Here is a 21,306-nt window from a genome sequence, read left to right on the forward strand (position 1 = left end):
TGTAGTGGATTACTATTTTTAAGTAACTTACCCAACACTGACTGTCACTACCTTAAGTGCTGAATAAGAAACCCCATTGCAGCTATTACAACTTTAAAAAAAATTGTAAAATTTGTAATTAACGCCAGGGTAATATAATACAAAATATGTTTTATATTTACACCAAATAATAAAAAATATTTTAAAAAGTTTGATAGATTTACACTGCTAAATATGACTGAAAGGCGCCATCTAAGTCTGTGAAAAGGATCTAGTGTTAAAGTCTGAAAAACAGAGAAATTCACGGGTTTCTGAGACACGCATAACCCTAAAAACTTCTTTTAAATAAAATACATTATTTTTGGGTGAACTATCCTTTTAAGAAATGTCTTCCAGCTGCCCTAAAAACACTTTAGAGGCACTTAAACTCTAAATACGCCGCTCTTTTTCAAGTGTTATGAGAACTACGTCGATTTAACAGTTACTAAATCTTTTCCCCCCCCAATCCTCAATCCATTTTTACAATAACTTCTTTTCAACTTCATCACAGGAGGACGCACACGAACAGGTTGCTGGCAGGGGGCTCGAGCAAACCACGAAAGAAGATGTCATCAACTACCACAAACACAAACATGGCCATGAGTAATTTGGGCATGAACTCAGTATCTGGGAGCTTCGCGCAGTCTACCTCGTCCTCAGAGAACGGATTCCGCATTCCTCGGGTGAATCTGGAAAACATGGAGCGGAGTAACGGGGAACATTTAAGCACCAACAGCGGCTCAACTTTTGTGACTTTACATGACGTGTCATTAGTTGATAACACATAGCAGACGTTCTCAAGACACACGTGCAAAAACACATGAACCAAGAATGGAATATGAGAACCAGCCATATCTGTGCACTTACCATTAACTGAAATCTGACTGTCTGAACTTTCACTACCAATGGGGGGGTCTTGTGGAATTTTGGGGGACATTCCTGACAGGCATAGCATCACTGAAAGCCCAGGACATAGGTTATTCTAATAAAGGACCTGAGGAACACTGGGGACAAATGTCTTAGCAATGTGTCCCACCACTTGATATGATTATAGTTTTACACTTAGACTGGATTTGGTGATGAAATATTTTATCTAAACAGTAAATGTTACTGCGATGATCAGATTAAGGATTAAAAATTAAGAATGTCCAATCCATTAATTAGAAGACATTTGCACACTCCAGTGTTCGGTAAGTTACACAAAAATAGTAACCCAATGCAAATTATTTTCATCTAAAATTGTAATCAGATTACTAATTATTTCATTGAAAAAAGTAACCACATTACTTTTATATTACTTTATAAAACACTTTCAACAAATTCAAAACAATGTCTATATTTCTTGTTCTTTGTTACACACAAGTCACACTCAGCATCTCACATTTCTCCTTCACAATGACTCATTACAGGGGTCATAATTATTGTATTCAACATAATATATTTGAATTAAACATAACCCTATAATATATTTAAAAGTAAATGAATTGAAAGTCAGTAACTGTAATCTGTTACAATAATTTCAAATGTAATCCATTACACTATTTTTAAACCACAGTAATTAGATTACAGTAATTACTTTGTAAATGGATTACACCCAACACAGGCACTCTTTATATAGTAGTCTTTCATAAGTTTCACTGTTGTCTGTGAACACATTCAAATATTATGTTTTACCATGAAAAAAACATTTAAATGCTGATTCCAGTAAAAGTTGTTTTTATTCAAGTTCAACATTCCTCTAAAGAGATCCAGACATCTCCAAAGGTAACCTCAAGGACGTTTATTCACATTCTGCAACTAAAGTATTGCATAAGAATAAAAAAAAGAAAAGAAAAGAAAAATACAGCAGCGCTTGATTATATTAACATGTAGAAATACTTCGAGAACACAGTTATACCAATCTTGCTGGCTAATGTTCTAGTGCAACACCTCAACAGAAACACTCAGGCACAAGATCAATTTTTCTCAAGGAGATCAACTCACAATTTGCCTGAAAAAGACATTTACAGCAATAAAGAAAATATTCAAAAACACATTATTTTAGTACTACTCCAAAGCAGCCATGTCAAGAAAACGAATCCTTTCAATGCAACAGTGTCTTCATTAGAACAATAATAGTGTCTTATGTTATTGTTTAATATCAAGTGCAAAAGTGAATACAAGGTAATGGATACTGCAAGTAAATGACTGTGAAAAGACTACTGTTCAGAGCTGCAAAATGATGTACATCTTAATTTCAGAATTCATACTGAGTGTGGCTTTGTCTGCCTGGATCGACAGTGTCAATCTATTGCTGAATATTGCTGACTGAAAGAAGTTTGTTTTTTTTGTGTCATTTTCTGGAAAGGAATTACTTCAAGAGCAAAGAGAGTATATGTATATATGGCCACACTCAGTTCGTTTGAAAGAGAGGAAAAAAAAAAAAGACATGGCACTATGAAATAAACTACGTACAAATATAAGCAGATTTTACCTGAGAAGTAAAAGGTGCCATAAATATGGCACACATTGCATACGCAACACATGATGGCCTTTAAGTTAAAAGCAAGCTTTCCTACATTTTGGACACTGATTAGACTTTTGTGGTCAGATCATTTTAAGTGCTTAGTTCTTAGTAATTCTGTAACTATGAGATTTAAGCTGAGCCAAACTGGCTACGCTGGTAACATTAGGATGACCTCACAAGTGGTCATAATAATTAATCAAAATTTGTGCCAGTTTATTTCACCTGATTTAAAGGGTTGGACTCAAAGGATTTTTCACCTCTTTACCAGTTAATCGTTTGTTCTTTGAAACCTTTCCATGTATGCACTGCACACTAAAGCTGAAGAATTGTAGCAAGTGAAAGTAAAAGGTTTTACATACACACAAAATTGTGTTTCAGCAACAGCAAAAAATTACAGAATAGAAAAATAAATATTATTTCACCAATTGCTGCTTTCACTGAAGAGCAAATTAACAGAAGAAAATAATATTTATAAATACAGAATATTTGTACACAGAGAATAAATGTCAGATTTAAGTTTCATGATGCAAGAACTCCACGTTGGATTACATTGGAACCGTAACGTCTAGTCATTGGATCATGACTTCGAAGTCTTTGGGCGTGACACCTCTTTCCCTGCTCTGATTGGCCAAGATCAGACACTTCCATGTGGCTTCGGTTCTCACTTCCTGTCCGCAGCCGGGTCCTAATTGGAGAGGAGGAAGTAAAATTTGTATTATAGGTTTTTATTAGGGAAGAATTTTGGTCTGCCATATCACTTCCTTCCTGCCCATCTTTATCCCCTGCTGTTCTCTCACTCCTTTTGGGAATCCTGAAACTACCCCAGTTATTCAGATGCCTCCTGGTCGTTCCATTTGGCACCTGTTTTCCCTGATGTTGGCTTGTCTTTCTTGGCGATCCATTATATGTGGTTGGCGTATTGACTACAAAACTAGCAGTGCCAGTAGTTTTGCTGTGAGACAGCAGAAATCTGTCATCCATGCTGTTTTCCTCCATCTTATTCTTCACGGTATCCTCCATGGACTTTGACTGTTTTAGTTTGTCTTTCACTGACACCTGTTCCCAGAGCTTGCTGCTGCTGCTCCTGCTCCTGCTCCTCCTCCTCCTCCTCCTGTCCTCTAGGGGGTGTTCTGTCTCATCGTCTTCCCTATGAGACTCAATGACCACACTTCCTCTCAGCCTATTCTCAGAATGTTTCACTGTAGCAGAAGCTGCTGTGGCCTCATTTCTCTGGAGCTTACAACCTCTAGAACCTGAATCAACAACCTCCTCAGAACTGAGGCTGTTCTCCATGACCAAGCTCTCCAGTCTGGGCATCTTTGCAGGCTTGTCTGCTCCTATATTCTTTGAGGATCTGTAATGGTTGCTCCCCTTCTCGTGATTCTGAACAGTGGAGCTTAGAGCACTGTTCTGCCCACAGTGACCTTTCAAAGGTTGGGGGTATGGAGGCACGGGAGGTGCTGTGCGAAAGTAAAACATAGCCTCCTCCAAACGTCTAGTTGAGGATATACCTGATGTTGTGACCGAGAGGTAAAAAGGTGAAAACATTAGAGAAAATCAGATAGGTCTTGTCAAAACTGTCAACTTGTGAAAAAATCTATTTTAGAGCTGTCAATTAATACATTTTTTAATCAAATTAATTACATAATGTGTTTAGTCACATATCAATATTTGCAAAGAAACCCACAAAAATAAAGATAATTGAATATATAAATTAAAATTCAATTAACAAATGTAAATTATTCAATTAACATTGAATTATTTTAACATGTTTGATAAATATAAATTCAGATAATTCAAATATTTTACATTATTGTGGCACACAAGAAACGCATTTCAATATTTGCAAAGAAACCCACAAAAATAAAGAATTCAATATAAATTAAAATCAAATTAAAATTGAATAAAATTTAATTTAAAATTATAAATATATTTAAATATAAATTCAGATAATTCAAATATATTACATTATTGTGGTAGACAAGTAAAGCATTGATTGGACATTAAAAAAAATTGGTTTTAGAAGTCAATATATATTGATTTATTTCCATATCATTGAACAAAAGCCCATCATTGGCCTGAGGTCCACAGCAATCCAAGAAGACTTAGAGATGTTCTAACAGGATACGTTTTTACATTTAGTCTGCGCTATTTTTATTTTATTTTTTTACTACAGTGCATTCAGAAAGTATTCAGACCCCTTCATTTTTTCACATTTTATGTTGCATAATGCTAAAATGCTTTAAAAAAAAAAAAAAAATTACATCAATCTACACTCCATTCCCCATAATGAAAAAAAAGAAAAGATTTATTAAATAGAAAAATATTAAATAGAAAAAAAACTGAAATATCACATTGACAGAAGTATTCAGACCCTTAACTCAGTACTTAGTTGAAGCACCTTTGGCAGCGATTAGAGCCTCAAGTCTTTTTGGGTATGATGCGACAAGCTTTGCACACCTGGATTTGGGGATTTTCTGCCATTCTGCTCTGCGTATCCTCTCAAGCTGTGTCAGGATGGATGGGGATAGTCGGTGGACAGCCATTTTCAGGTCTCTCCAGAGATGTTCGATTGGGTTCAAGTCCGGGCTTTTGACATTCACAGAGTTGTCCCTTAGCCACTCTTGTTTTGTCTTGGCTGTGTGCTTAGGGTCATTGACCTGTTGGAAGGTGAACCTTCGGCCCAGTCTGAGGTCCTGTGCGCTCTGGACCAGGTTTTCATTAAGGATATCTCTGTATTTTGCTGCGTTCAGCTTTTCTTCAACCCTGACCAGTCCCCACCACCATGCTTCACCGTTGGGATGGTATTGTGTAGGTGATAAGCGGTGCCTGGTTTCCTCCAGACATGATGCTTGGAATTGAGGCCAAACAGTTCAATCTTCATTTCATGGGAGAAACTTGCAGAAGGACAACCATCACTGCAACACTCCACCGATCTGGGCTTTATGGCAAAGTGGTCAGAAGGAAGCTTCTCCTCAGTGCAAGACACATGAAAGCCCAATTGGAATTTGCTAAAAAGCACCTAAAAGGGGGACTCAAAATTCTCTGGTCTGATGAAATGAAGATTGAACTGTTTGGCCTCAATTCCAAGCATCATGTCTGGAGGAAACCAGGCACCGATTATCACCTGCACAATACCATCCCAACAGTGAAGCATGGTGGTGGGGACTGGGGGACTGGTCAGGGTTGAAGAAAAGCTGAATGCAGCAAAATAGAGAGATATCCTTAATGAAAACATGGTCCAGAGCGCACAGGACCTCAGACAGGGCCGAAGGTTCACCTTCCAACAGGACAATGACCCTAAGCACACAGCCAAGACAACACAAGAGTGGCTTAGGGACAACTCTGTGAATGTCCACAGCCCGGAATTGAACCCAATCGAACATCTCTGGAGAGACCTGAAAATGGATGTCCGGCCCCCATCCATCCTGACACAGCTTGAGAGGATATGCAGAGAAGAATGGCAGAAAATCCCCAAATCCAGGTGTGCAAAGCTTGTCGCATCATACCCAAAAAGACTTGAGGCTGTAATCGCTGCCAAATGTGTTTCAACTGAGTTAAGGGTCTGAATACTTATGTCAGTATGATATTTCAGTTTTTTTTTCCTCCCCAATTTGGAATGCCCAATTCCCAATGTGCTCTAAGTCCTTGTGGTGGCATAGTGACTCGCCTCAATCCAGGTGGCGGAGGACGAATCCGTTGCCTCCGCGTCTGAGACCGTCAATCCTTGCATTTTATCACGTGACGCGAGGCTTCACGGTATACTTCGCGGCATCTACGCACAACTCACCACATGCCCCACTGAGATTGAACCACATTATAGCGACCACGAGGAGGTTACCCCATGTGACTATGCTCAACTTCCAATGTGCTTTTAAGTCCTTGTGGTCGCGTAGTGATTCGCCTCAATCCGGGAGGTGGAGGACGAATCCCAGTTGCCTCCGTGTCCGAGACAGTCAACCCGCGCATATTATCACGTGGCTTGTTGAGCGCGTTGCCACAGACACATAGCATGTGTGGAGGCTTCATGCCATCCACCGCGGCATCCACCCCCAACTCACCATGCGCCCCACATTATAGCTACCACGAGGAGGTTACCCCATGTGACTCTACCCTCCCTAGCAACCAGCCAATTTGGTTGCTGGAGTCACTCAGCACACCCTGGGATTCGAACTAGGGAACTAGCGAACACCAGGGGTGGTAGCCAGCGTCTTTACCACAGAGCTACCCAGGCCCCCCTCAGTTTTTTCTTTTTAATAAATTTGCATCATTATCAAATATCTGGTTTATTATGGGGTATGGAGTGTAGATTGATGTGAAAAAAATATATATATTTATAGCATTTTAGCATAAGGCTGCAACATAAAATGTGAAAAAAAATGAAGTGGTCTGAATACTTTCTGAATGCACTGTATAAATACTCACCAGCAACGAGTCCCTGCTCAAGCAGCCTGATATGATGATGAAAGATCTGCTCCTGCACTCGGCACATGGTTCGTTTTATCCTCTCACGACGGCTGACCATGTATGTCAAGTTACGTACCTAAACACAAACATAAGCAGATGAGACACATGACACGGACTCTACTTTTCTCTACATGTACCCAAAAAAAAAAAATCAGTTCTTTAAGTATCGAGTTAAACAGAAGAGTTTCCTTAAACTGAAGACATGGTGTATCAGTCATGAAGTGCACATACACCATGTTCTCGTCACCTGTAGCTACATTATAAATCCCTAAAAGGCAATAGGCCTCAATCATGGGACATGCCCTATTAAGTTGAAGCTAATGAAAGGGTCTGAGAATGGTCCGTTCAATGTGTCAAGTACAAGTTATAAACTACTGATATACTATGTAGATTTTGGAGATGATTGTAAATGGGTCTTTAGAAAATACTTCCAGTGGACAAGAAACTCCAGAAAACAAGGGTTGTGAACATTAGGCATGATATAGGACATTAAAGAGATAGTTCACCCAAAAATGAAAATTCTCTCATCATTTACTCACCCTCATGCCAACCCAGATGTGTATGACTTTCTTCTGCTGAACACAAAGATTTTTAGAAGAATATTTCAGCTCTGTAGGTCCATACAATGCAAGTGAATGGTGGCCAGAACTTTGAAGGTCCCGAAATCACAAAGGCAGCATTAAAGTAATACATAAGACTCCAGTGGTTAAATCCAAATCTGCAAAAGGGATATGATAGATGTGGGTGAGAAACAGATCAATATTTAAGTCCTTTTTTACTATAAATTCTCCTCCCTGCCCAGGTGGCGGTGACATGCACAAAGAATGTGAATCAGCAAAAACAAAAGAATGTGAAAGTAAAAGTGGAGATTTATAATAAAAAAGGGCTTAAATATTGATTAGTTTCTCATCCACACCTATCATATTGCTTCTGAAGATAAGGATTTAACCACTGGAGCCTTATGGTTTGCTTTTATGCTGCCTTTATGTGCTTTCTGAGCCAAACCTGATGTTCTGGTGCAGAGATGTGTTCTGCAGTATGGTTGCTAGGGTAACCCCATCTGGTTTCTAGGCAGTTACCAGGGTGTTACTCAACAGGCTCCTTGCTAGACTGAGTCAAATGAGTCAACTTAGAAGTCTCTACAACATTCTGGTGCAGAGATATTTGTTTTGCTACTCGGTTACTAGGCAGTTACCAGGGTGATACTCAAAAGGCTCCTTGCAAGCCCCAGTCAAATGAGCAAACCTGGAAGTCTCTACGAGGTTGTGGTACAGACGGGCTTTGCAATACGGTTGCTAGGGTAAGCCTGTATGGTTGCAAAGCAGTTGCCAGGGTGATACTATAACGGTTGCTTGATGGCCTGAGTGTAATGAGACAATCCTGAAGTCCCTATGACATTCTGATCCGGAGATGTCTATCTATACAATTTTGAATAGAAGTCAATGGGTTTTGGTTGCTAGAGTGTACTAAATGGTTGCTAGGGCATGGTTTATATTTTCCAGCATGATATTTAAAGGCCATTTGCTAAGCCAATTAAAACAAGCCAACTTTCATGACATTCTGATCCGAAGATATCCATCTCAGCCATTTTGAATGGAAGTCAATGGGCTGGTTGCTAGGGTGCTCTAAATGGTTGCTAGGGCATGGCTTGTAAGTTTATAAGGTGATAAAAAGTTCTGGTCATTATTCGCTTGCATTGTATGGGCCAACAGAGCTCAGAAATGCTTCTAAAAATGTTGTTTGTGTTTAGCAGAAGAAAGTCATACACATTTGTGATGGCATGAGGTTGTGTAAATGATGAGAGAATTTTCATTTGAGAATTTTCATCCCTTTTACACAGTACAACATATCCAACAGATTATACCTCTATCCCAAAGTGCCTTGCTTTCGTTAACATCAAATTAAATTTGACGTCTATCCTGATTAAGGTCTAGTGCCAAAACATTTGGCAGTATGCTAATTATGCACAAAAAAAAACAACACACTTCTCCATGTTAGTTTGGATTAAAACCACCTGTAAAAGAGCGACAGAGGCTTCCTTTCTGTTCAAATACCTTTACTACTGATGTCTATTCTTATTACCTGGTATTTCAAAGAATACTAGTGTGCACATTTTGAGTTTCTGCAATGGTGTGATGGAAGAAAGTTCTTTATAAAAGTTAGAAATGAGACTTATTCACACCCAATATTAAATGAAATGGACAATATTCTGATTTATTTTGGGTTACTGGTTGGTTGACTAGTTGCTTGTTCACTGGGAAAAAGTATGATATAGAGATAGCAAGTTTCAGTTCCAACCCATTTGTTGACTGGATGGTGGTGCTTTTCAAGAATTTTAAAATTTTACACAGATGCTCTAGTCTGCAATACGGTTTATTTGAAGTCACTGAGGAAGGCCAGGATTTGGCTGGTTTAATCCTCCTGTCTAACGGTCCTGAGCTGTCAGCTGCTGCTGTCTCCTCTCATATTGATCCAAGCCCATTTTGGAGGTGAGGCCTGACTGTCAACTTCATGATGAACCAAGGTAAAGTGGCAAGAGGAGGGCTCAGTTTCATTGCTACCTACCCGCTCAAGATCTTGTCGTAAATGAGTAAAGAGGCGGAGCCGACGCAACAGCACTTCCTGTTCCCGCCGGGCAAGGCTGTCTTCTTCCTCTTTCTTGGGCATGATGAGTGGCTTGTTAAAGTTTACCTTCCTTTTCAACTTCCAATATTGGAACAGGAAGTCCACCATCTCCAGGGGCAACTGCAAGTGCTCTGCGACTTCGTCAGCAGTGACAAAGCGATAGAATTCATCTTCAAGCTGCTGGACTCTAAGCTTGCGCTCACTGAGTCTCTTCTCTTCGGTGTTACATGTGGGTCGCGGCTCAGAGGAAGGAGAGAAATCTACTCCAAGATTTCTACATCTCTCCTCTGTCACTGGTCTCTCCTCATCCCCCTCTTCCTCATTCCAGTCCATGCCAGAGTGCTTGGGACAAAATGACTTGAACTTGACTTCATCAGCCTCTGTTAGGATTGTGTTCATCTTCAAGCCACAATGCAGTCCACACGTCACATGGAATGCCACTCGGCAACTTTTGGCAGAACACTAGTTGAGAGAAAAAGGGGAGTTTAGGAAGGGAAGGATTTTGGAATTAAAAAGCAGAAGAGAGACTAAATTAAATACATTCTGTGCACAATTACTGATAAATTCACAAAATGCTACATTTAAACCAGATATAAAGCTACATTTGGGATTGTGGCTCACTTAATGCCTAGATATTTAACATATCAAGTCCAGAGAACCTTTTTCAGATCTGCATTTAACTTTTATTTTATATGCTTGTATTCTACAGGGCTCAATTTGTTAAACAATGAGAAAATATTCCAGTCTAAAAGCTATACTTCTGGTCTAAAATGCACTTTGGCACCTCTGAAAGCAAAGGTATCTGCATTTATAACAGAAAAAGAGATAGATATTAGAGCTGTATACCTGTATACAAGCTCCTGTTTTCTCTTTACACAGACAGCAAATGAGAGCCCATCTATTGCTAGGTATATGAGACACATTAGTGATTGGCTCCATCTTCTCAGGGTTACCAATGCTTACCTAGAGAGAGAGACCACAACAAATACCAGTCCGAGTTCATATAATTACTCTGGGAAATTAACTTAAAGGGATAGTTCACCCAAAAATGAAAATGGTCATTTACTCACCCTCATGTGGTTCCAAACCTGTATGATGTTCTTTCTTCCATGGAACACATAAGGATGAATAAATGATAACCGAATTTTCATTTTTGGGTGAACTATCCCTTTAACACACTGAGAAAAAAAATTACTTTATAATCCTGTCTTAATTTGTGCAGGTGTAATTGTGTCTCCTTTAATGCTTTTTGTACATGATACACTCTGTGCTGTGATCAGTCCTTACTTCTGGTATCCAGAGGGCACAGCTGACATGGATCCACTTGGTGCCGCTGCGGGTGGGTTTCATGGCTCCGCCCTTCTTAGGGCATAGATGGCATTTGGGAAAGATTCCCAGTGCACACGTACGGCAAAGCCAGCTGCCTTCCGGTACCTTCAGTATACCGTAACACGCCTGTGGGGAGACAAATGGATTTACAGTCATGCAATACACATGCATTCAAACACTGGCAAATATCAGGCACATGCACGCACACACACACACCTGGTGCACACATATGTTGCACTTGTCACAGAACACCATCTCGTTGCCATCCTCGCCGTCAGGTGACTGACATACATCACAAACCACGTCCTCGTCATACTCGATGCCAAGTCCCTCCTCCGTCTCCATAGCGTGGTTCATGTTGTCATAGCAACGCTGTTCAAACTCCTCCATGACCCGCTCCATTGTCAGCTCATCCAGGGGTTGCATGCCTACAGTCAAACCCGTTTGCTTTTATGTGACATTTGTTTCTACTAGCTTGCACAATGTACAAGAAATGGGTCTTTTTGAGTGCATTATGAGTCAATGAAAAATCCAGATTGTTTTTCATTTGCTCACCCATCTTACTAAACTGCTCATTAGTGGTCTGCAGCCAAGCTACGTCCTCCTCGTTCAGGTCATATCGACACATGCCATCAGCTAGCGTTTGAATACCAACATATCCCAGCACTGATGACTCAGATAAGCGAATGAGCTTCTTTGGTCTAATGAACAGTGCAGCAGGGCATTTCTCAGCTACAGTGCTGTAGAAAAGAAACAGAAAAAGAAACAGAGCAACAATTGAATAAGAATACTTTTTGACAGTTTTTAAAGGTGATTGATATATGTAAGAAATTACAGTATTCTGCCCAAAAATGTGAGTCCCTCTTGACCTGATTTTGTTCAAGAAACCACATTCCCCCAAAAAGGACTTAATTATCATAGTAACAGATTCAACTTTGTCACAATAACATCTGGGTGATAACACCCTGAGTGACTTTAAATGATTATAGCACGGGAACATCAGCAGGACACCGAGATTCATCTCAGGTAAAAGGATACGTGACCTTAGTTATCATTCGGTCGGGCATTTGTCTAAACAATTGGTATCACCACACCATTTGGGTGCTCACACCTGGAACAACTTCGGTCAACCAGACCGTGCGATTATTATTATTATTTAATTACGTGAAGAGCACAGCCTCATTTACATGATGGGCAGCATGTTATTTTACAAACTAGTTAAAAGTTTAGGTTTTAGAATGCTCGTGGTTCAGTCCGACTCCGCTGAATCCAAGGCGCTTCATGTACTTTGTCACTACTACACTGCAATAAGGACTTCAACATCTTCATCTCAAGATCGACGCCTGTACTTTCTCCCATCCCAGTTTAATATGCTGAGACAACTAAAAGTAAAAAATTCAAGTAGGACTGTATATTGATACAGATTTCCTGATTCAATTCCGATTCCCATGGGTATATTTTAGTTATAATGTCCCTTTTGCTTACAAATAAAAGCAATTCTCTCCCAGCGAATGTTGTTAATTATACAGGGGACCTTCTAACTAGGTGTGGTTGAGGAGATTCCCCCTATAATATGTAAAGTGCTTTGAGTGCCTACAAAAGTGCTATATAAATGTAAGGAATTATTAAGTACATTATGAAAATATTAATTTTACTAATTATATTTAATTATTTTGGTCACATTTTAGCATTTTTAAAAATGAATAAATCCATGTATTTAAACTGATTTGTTGAACACGTGCTAAAAACCAGTACTGTCTCTTTAAGGAAATCAGGCATTTCTGTAAAGAGCATCTGTAGTTGAGCGCATGTTAACGAGACACATCTCCTTTGTGCCATACATGATTAGATTTAAATGTCTTTTTTTTTTTTTTTTTTTTTTACATCTTACTGTAAAGAACAGAAAGGGTATTAAGAGAGACATTTTTAAGTGACAAATGGGTTGAGTGGATCTCATCTTTGGACACACATTACTCTCAACATGCAGTGAAAGGATCTCGCTGCTGAATACTCCACCACTATACTACAAAATTACTGGTGAGTGAGATCTGAACATTTACCAGCCAGTTGCTAAATATATAAATTTTAGTCGCATAACACGAAATTCGGTTGCAAATGCGAGCTATTTCTCGTCAAGGCAGAGGGTTACTGCACAGAGTAAATGATCAATCTTGGGACTTAAGAATCGATATCATTCAAATGAAGATCACGATGCATCGAAAAATCTATATTTTTACCCAACCCTAATGCATAGATTGATTTCCCCAAAAAGTGTAAACACTGTGGCTCTATCAAAACATTGCTCTGCTTGCCCGAGTATCCACATAAAGCAACATTGGCTCAACCAATGGCATGAGTCTGGGGCGGGACTATCTGTTTCTCTGAAAAATGGCAAATGGGGGTAGAGTTTGGGGGAACCTTAATTTGCAATTTCGTTAAGTGACAAAACTGGGGCAGAAATTATACACTCCACTTTAAAAGGTGTTTGAAAAAAGGAGAGAAGTTAATCTCCATACCGCACAGTAGATTGTGGAATGGATTCGGGACTAACGGGGACTTGAACCCCTTTCTCCCACTCCTGCCGCCAGGGATCGGCCAACTCATAATAATCTTCAGGATTCAGCTGGTGTGTGTCATGCAGCTTCATAGCGGTGATCAGGTCTGTCCTGAACACCTGAAGGAAAAAGCATCAGAATGTTCACTGTAAAACTGTGTGGGTGAGAGAAAGTCCTAAAGCAAAACAAATATTTAAAGCATTTCATCTTAGTCTTTTAGGGTGGTATGTGTGGCAGTATTGTAAATGTGACAGTTCTGTGTGTACTGTATATGGCAGGGGAATGGACTGTACCTCTGATGGTCTTTTCCCATTCTGTTTCCTGTGTTTACAGTTGGAGTGTTGAGACCAGGATGTGGAGTTACCTCAGAGAGATAGAAACACACACTCATGATGCTACTGTTTTCTCTAGCAATGAACAAAAGGGCAATTAAACACAGACATTAAAAATAATGACATTTCTTATACACTTAACACAACAAACCTCACAAAATAATTAAGTAGACAAAAAACTCCTCTTCATGTCAAAAATCAAATATGTGAATACTGTGAATAAGTTATATTAGATACACTTTAAAAATGAACAGCTTTCCACTGGAATTTGTTGCGGGTATGTTTTTATTTTTAAACAAGGGCTGAATGCTTTCATTAATAACAGGCACCTAAAGGTGAGGTGTATAATTTCTGTGCCACTACCAGCACCAAATGGAATTGCATTGTTGTTTACAAAAACATTGGCTCAACCAATGGCATGTGTTTTCAGAGCAACTGCAGACAGAAGGAGCTTTTTAAACTTGGAACCAAATTGTCACTGTTTTTACAATTCTGTTTGTTGCTGTTAGTGGCAAGAAATTAAACACTTCACCTTTAAATTTTACCAGTGGGGTAAGAATTTTCTCGGACAAGTTGTTACTAGAGAACACTGGGTCTACTTACTTCCATTGTCTGAGTCATCACTGGTGCTCGGGACACGGCTTCGCTTCATCATCAGCTGCCTTGGACTTCAAGTGACCCAGAAATCTGCAGAGGTTGATCAAACATTAGCAGAAAATTCCTGAAAACTGATCCTGCATAGCTCAGTGTGCTTTCACTTCAGTCTGCCAGAACCTGACAGACTGTAGCCAACAGAGACTGTGTAGCATAGCAGACCTAGATTAATTTATTCTGCTCTGAAACTATCATTACATTTTATTTTCATTGACAAAACAAGTAGTGTTATATAGAATATGCTTCTAATTATATACCATCATTCATGACCCACAAATGTATTCTGGAGGGGAAAAGTTAGCCAAGCATTTTAGGGTTAACCCTTTAAGTTCAATGCTGGCAGACTGCAGAGAAAAAAAAAAATGATAAAAATATGAATAACCACAGTCTTGACCAACACAAAATAAGTATCGTTTTAAAGCTTAGAAGCTGTACTTTACAATGCATGTAGACATTATGACCAAAACTGAACAAGTGCTTTGAAATTTGCAGACAAATCAGAAGTGTTCTGTTTTTATAATTTATTAATAATTTGACTGCACATATTATTCTAATCAGTAAAAACATCAAACTGATCAGATAGCCATGTGTCATATGTTGTTGGAAAGCTGTCAAAGCGTAGAATACAACCATCCTATTTGTTTAACTTGCAGACAAAAATATAGCGAGTAATAACTAAGTATTTGTCTGACATACATGTCAAATGTAAACAGGTGTTGCTTATATGCCATAAAAGAAACATCAAATATCAACACACCATTACTTGGAGCTGGCAGTTATCTTTAAAACAAGCCCACACACTTCTTTACCTCAGATTATTATTTTCCCAGCATTTATAGCTAATGCGCATGCGTGTTCTCGAGTTGATTGACAGGCGATGTCTGTATCTAAAAGGCAATTGGCTCTTTTACCTGTAAGGCGGGACTTCCTATCTTCCTACATCCGGTGACCATTGGCTGCAGTTGGGCATTCTAATTTCTCCCGTTCATTTTAATAGAAGTGGCCGGTCTCTGCTAAATAGTCTCTGGTGCAACTTCAAGGTAAAATGTCTTATTCACTATACGTACAATTGGTTTGATTCGGTATTTGTTGAGTAAATTCGATTGCTAATGTGGACATGCCATCCATGGTTGCTGGACTACTGTGTGTACTGTTATTTCCTTTTTCCTACTATATTAACAATTTCTTCATGTGCAAATAAATTACTAAAACGATGACTAAACAGAAATCAGAAGAAACTTCTATCTACCATTTAAAATACAATTCATGTAGATTATGTATATATTTTTTTACAAAGTTTTGTGAAATTGAGGAAATATAGTGCTAAATAAGAGTTTATTATAATTTTTTTTTTAGCAATTTTATGTTTGTTATTTACTATATTAAATTGTGTGATATATCGGCATTGTATCGGCCTATCGACCACCCTGCACTCTGGATATCGACATCAGCCATTAAAAAACCCATATCGGTCGACCACTACTTACAATGCAATACAGCTAACGAGTGAACAAAACAACAACTCCAATATCAACACCATTGCTGTTTATGTACGATATAGTTAACATTTTTTCATGATCCAAAGCACTGTCACAGGCAAGAAATTGTTTCTTCTTGTGATGTTTATTGGCAGTTAGCAATCCAGTTTTTGATCGAAGTCTTTTAAGCAAGTCCACTGTCGGCCATCTTTGGAACGCTCTCGGGAGGCTATTTCCAGTCATGACAGTGCAACTGCATTCTACTTGAATGGGGAAAAACCGAAATCTCCAGAACGGTTGGTCAAGATTATGAACAAAAAACATATTTAATATCAGCAGTAAAATCTGACAACACTGGAATAATAAATTGTGCTTCTTTACCTCAGATTACGCAAAAATAAATAAATAAATAAAAATTAAAAATAAAATTCCCGGCTTGTATAGCTAATACGCATGTGCTTTGTCGAGTAGATTGACAGGCGATGCCTGTATCTAAAAGGTGATTGGCTCTTTTACTTCCTTTCTACATCCGTTGACCATTGGATGTTCCCATTTCTCCCATTCATTTTAATAGAAGTGGCCCATCTCTGATAAATAATCTCTGTTTTGGTGCATTACCGCCACCTACTGAGCTGGACTGTGGACAGTCACAAAAAGTCTTTCAGTGGAGTCAAACGTCAGCTGAAGATGATTAAATCAAAAACGTCACACATTATGTAGGAAATGTTTAGAAAAACTAAACTGAATATAATTTAAAGGGGTCATGACATGAGGAATCATTTTCCTTGATCTTTTGACATAAGAGGTCACTGTACTATAAAAACATACTGTAAGTTTCAGAGAATCAGAACTGAAAACTTCCTCCTTAAAAGAAAAACCATGTACTTAAATCAAGCTGCAAAAAAGGCTCGTTTGGAATCCATCATTTCACCTTTGGCCCCGCCCATTGGTGCTCAGTCAGTCACTCAGGTGAAGAGAAATGATATGGGGCCTGTCATGGGACATTCATCCAAAGTGGACTTACCCAGGACACCTTCATGTGCCTGTCTGGATTTAAATGTTTTTCTGCATAAACATGCACAGACAGACATCTTTGACTGCTTGATACAGATCTCAGGTCCCTTTTAAAAGATGCGGTATCAAGTTACAACTCTGAAGAGGAGAAGCTCTCCGTCATTCAGCTGCTGCCCTGCTGTTTTGAGCACAAACGTGTCGTGGATGCGTTCTTTCGCCCATCTGTACTATTTTTAGTTGTAGTTGTTGGTGTATGAAAACATGATGGGGTGATACTGGAAACTGGATGTGTCTTCAGCATAGTTTAGAGTGGACTGTATGTTCTGCTCATATCATACCACTCATTATACGATTCAAGCTTTTCAAAGGAACTGATATTGAAGGATGGGGCAGTTAAAAACAATTCAACGCGATCATAAAAACCACGAGAAAACAGTTTTTGGTGCTGACACCGTTTACACTGGGTGCTTCCGCTGACGCGAACACAATGGCTTGAGGCTGACTACACCGGGAGCGTCGACACTAACTTTCTAAACCGTTTATTTGTGTCGTTGGCAGTAGCGCCATAGCGTGCAGCACAAAATAGAACGGGACATCTGTTTACTGTCAGCGCAACGTGACACCCCGCAACGGATGATTCCATGGCAGACAGCATCATTGATTAAAATGGGTTCTATTACTTTTGACTTGACTCTCACATCTGGTGTAGACAGGGTGTGAGTGTTAACAGATGTGCTTGAGATGTTTAATATATTCGGATGCAATGTGTTGGATGTGTGTTATGTGTAAACCCTGATATTTAGTTTTATAATGTTTTGTTGCTTATTCATTTTCTTCCGATTGAGTTTCAAAAATGCTCTATTCGAGGGGCCAATCTTAACAGGGGGCATTTATGTTGAAGTTTAAAGGAGGCGCTTCAGACAGAGGGCCAGAGACAATGATCATATATTACAAATTTTTTTTAATGCAAAAAAACTTTACTAACATTATCAGTGGACCTCAGGGAAGATAAAACTAATATATATATATATATGAATGAATGAGAGAGAGAGAGCGCATTTCATGGCCCTTTTTAAGGTAGATTACCCTCTGGAGTAGTATATCGGTCGGCCGATATTAGCCTTTCACAGATATATCGGTACCGGCATATATGTTTACTGATATGCGCAGATATGAAAACCTATTTCAGAACATATAATGCAGAAAACAATGCTTTAGAATTGGTGTCATAGCATAATTTGTCCAGCAGAGCGTGCTCCGACACTGTTTACAGAGCTGAGCTGCCGGTGGCTCTGTAGACAGGGCGGAGTTAAGCTGTGTGGAGTTAAGTGGTGTCTTCTCTGTAAGTTGCTAACTAGTTTGTGAAATACATACTGGAAAGTTAATAAACAATGACCCCATCATTTTCCCTTTTCAATATAACTAATATAATGTTAACCCTGTCCCTGACAACCATGTCACTCATGTTTATCACATCTGTTTACTATGTTAGCCATCTAAAGTTTGTCAGTGCAGTCAGTAAAGTAGCAGATTGAAAGGTAAACATCGGAGCATCTTTTTGCAGCTCAGCAGACAACGGTGCAGTGGTGGATTGTGTCTGTTGAGTGTTGATTTCACACTACGTTGTTACCTAGTTGGTGAGACGCAATGCAGGTCCATCTTTTACTCTCCGTGACAACGAGCTTATAGTTAACTAGCTAACCAGCTAACAAAGTAGCTACTTTCATTGCTTGTCAGCTGAATGGAAGCTAATGTGTAAACATGTATTCACCAAACTGTTTTGTTCAGGATTCGCAGTTTGGTACCCCCTTCAACCGAACAATTCCAGTCATTGCATTTACAGAATGTAATATTTAAGTCTGGTTTTCCACCGTTGAAAGTTTCCCCTGAACTTGTATAGCAGAATACGGTGTAACTGCTGCTGCTGCCGTTTATCTTTTGTCTCGGAAGGTGTAGATGCTTCTTGTTTTACAACCTGCCAATATTTGACTGGCAGTATTAAAATAGTCAGCATTTGATTGATACGAAACAGTACTGATGTTTATTTAGCTATTTATTTTATTTATTCTTTATTTAAACAGTCAGCATTTGACTGATACGAAACAGTACTGATGTTTATTTAGCTATTTATTTTATTTATTCTTTATTTAAACGGTCAGCATTTGACTGATACGAAACAGTACTGGTGTTTATTTAGCTATTTATTGTATTTTTATTTATTTCTTATTTAAGTGTTCAGCAACTGACTGATACTGAACACAGTACTGATGGTTTTTAAGCTATTTATTTATTTTTTTAATTCTTTATTTTCTCAGTGTTCATTTCTAGAATTTGTTGACAATGTATAATAATAATAATGTCAAATATTCTTTGATAAAAATATTTAAGAAAGCAGCCTTCTGAGTATCTTTGCATAGTCATATCGGTGCAGAATCGGTGCACAATCCACATAGAAAAGGTCTGTTTTCATTCCAGCTCAAAAATTAACTATATCAGCCACCATATCGGTAATCTTTCAATTTTCCCCCCTCTAAAAGCGGTATCGGTCTCAAATCCCATACCGGTCGGGCTCTACTCTGGAGTTTACTTGTAAACAAACAAGTTGTTTAATTTATTCTTGAGGTCAAACAAACATGTGGAATGCAGTTCCGCCCCCATTAATGGTATGAAATATATATCGTGATAAACATCAATATCGAACGATATGAAAAAATAAAATAAAGTGATTTTTTTTTTTTGCCCATATTTCTCGCCTTTATTTACATATGCGCCCTTATGGTAATCCAAAAGTAATCTGATTACATTACTTTCATATTGCTGTAATTGGATTAGATTACTGATTACATTTATTGTTAAATAACCAGTAATCTGCAACGGATTACATAAAAAATAACAACCCTCTCAACCCTGACTATCCATGCAGCCTGTTCACAACAGCCGATTGTCAAAGTTCTGTGGAACGCACACGTGACGTCACAAACGTCTATCAATTCTTTTCCTTTTGACATGACCACAAAACTGACAGCCCAGTTTCACTTAATAAACATTTATTTATTTATTTTACAGACTGCCTGTTTTAGGCTTGTTTTGACCCAGCATACGTTCCTGATGTGACACAGATTAAACACAATTGAACACGTATTTCAGTTACAGCTGCACGTAAACAACATCTCTCAAGCAGCGCAAACTCTTCATGTGACGCTGCTGACAAGCCACGCCCCTTGACGTCGCATGGCTGTCCATTCGAATGCCGGTTTAAAATTTAAACCAAAACTATTCATTTTTATTTTCTCCACAACTGTACATTTATAAAACAAAAACATCGCTGCTACACTCTCTTTAATGATACTGATATTGATAAATTAAAAACACGGCCTAATTTAGCAAGAATGTATACAAAGTGTTTTTGCTACCTTCGTGCGTCCAGAAAACGAATATCTATTGCACAAGCAAACGAACATGGGTTCAACTTCTAACTCCATACACATGACTGCAATATTTTACAACCGTTATTTTTACATCATCATAGCAGAACTGAGTCCGGACCAGCCCAAACCGTGACACGCGCGGAACGGAATTACCAACAGCACTAGATAGCCCCCTAAACGTATTCATAATTCACACATCGTCTATAACTGCAAGACACGGGCATCTGTTTGGTGTCGTTTGCTTCTTAAAAGACAACGTTTAGGTTAAATAAGTTATCAGGCCAGGAGGCGCGCACCTAACTTGCGATACGACGCTTTAAACACGCGCGCGCGCACACAAGGCTAGCAGCTTGATTAAAGTAACTACCAAACCATACCCAGAGCTTATAGGAATCAATAAAGAAGCCAAATGCATGAAAACATGTATTTAGGGCAGCATCTGCTGCTTATGAACTTAATCTTTTGGCGCCATTTTAATGACGTGCTACATTTGCACCGGACCATCTGCACGAAAAGCTCGCGGAAATCCTGGAAAACACTGCACACATGTGGGGAAAATAAAACCGTGTCTGCCTGTAAAAACATCCATATTACAAAAAAACAAGAAACTGGCGTGTACCTACATATATACGGTCTTGCTGTTCCAGCGTAGGCGTTTCTAGGTAGCTAGGCGGTGGTGCTTGCTCAGACTTTGAGTAGTCGCATCTCCTCCACCCCACAAACACATGCAGGTTACATGTACGTGCTGCTCCAGTTGCGTCCTTTATACACCACCAGGGGGAGCACTGTTCAACTGTTTCATAATAACATGTTTTTTTGTTGCTGTTGTTTTTTTATATATATATTTCCCTGTGGCAGGGCTCTTCAACTACTTTTGCGGGGGCCAACATTTTTTTCTTT

The 21,306-nt window shown here is 38.9% G+C and overlaps 1 protein-coding gene across 5 annotated transcripts; it reads right to left on the minus strand.

Annotated features, from left to right (window-relative positions):
* Nucleotides 1-1,717: 1,717 nt before the first annotated feature.
* LOC127455066 (protein Jade-1-like) lies at nt 1,718-21,171 on the minus strand. 5 transcript variants are annotated; one of them, XM_051722635.1, is made up of 11 exons: nt 21,030-21,171; nt 14,436-14,519; nt 13,794-13,864; nt 13,462-13,619; nt 11,501-11,685; nt 11,162-11,373; nt 10,904-11,071; nt 10,463-10,579; nt 9,557-10,078; nt 6,950-7,067; nt 1,718-3,209 (listed from the first exon to the last, which is right to left on the minus strand). In XM_051722635.1, exons 2-11 carry the CDS (start codon nt 14,485-14,487, stop codon nt 3,094-3,096), a joined length of 1,719 nt encoding a protein of 572 aa, XP_051578595.1. In that variant the 5' UTR covers nt 14,488-14,519; nt 21,030-21,171; the 3' UTR covers nt 1,718-3,093. The 5 variants fall into 5 exon arrangements, with proteins under 5 accessions (XP_051578595.1, XP_051578591.1, XP_051578592.1 ...); XM_051722631.1 differs by having other exon boundaries at nt 1,718-4,035; XM_051722632.1 differs by having other exon boundaries at nt 1,718-4,035; nt 21,026-21,135.
* Nucleotides 21,172-21,306: the final 135 nt, after the last annotated feature.

Source organism: Myxocyprinus asiaticus, chromosome 17 (assembly GCF_019703515.2).
Source record: "Myxocyprinus asiaticus isolate MX2 ecotype Aquarium Trade chromosome 17, UBuf_Myxa_2, whole genome shotgun sequence".
NCBI classification, from domain to species: domain Eukaryota; kingdom Metazoa; phylum Chordata; class Actinopteri; order Cypriniformes; family Catostomidae; genus Myxocyprinus; species Myxocyprinus asiaticus.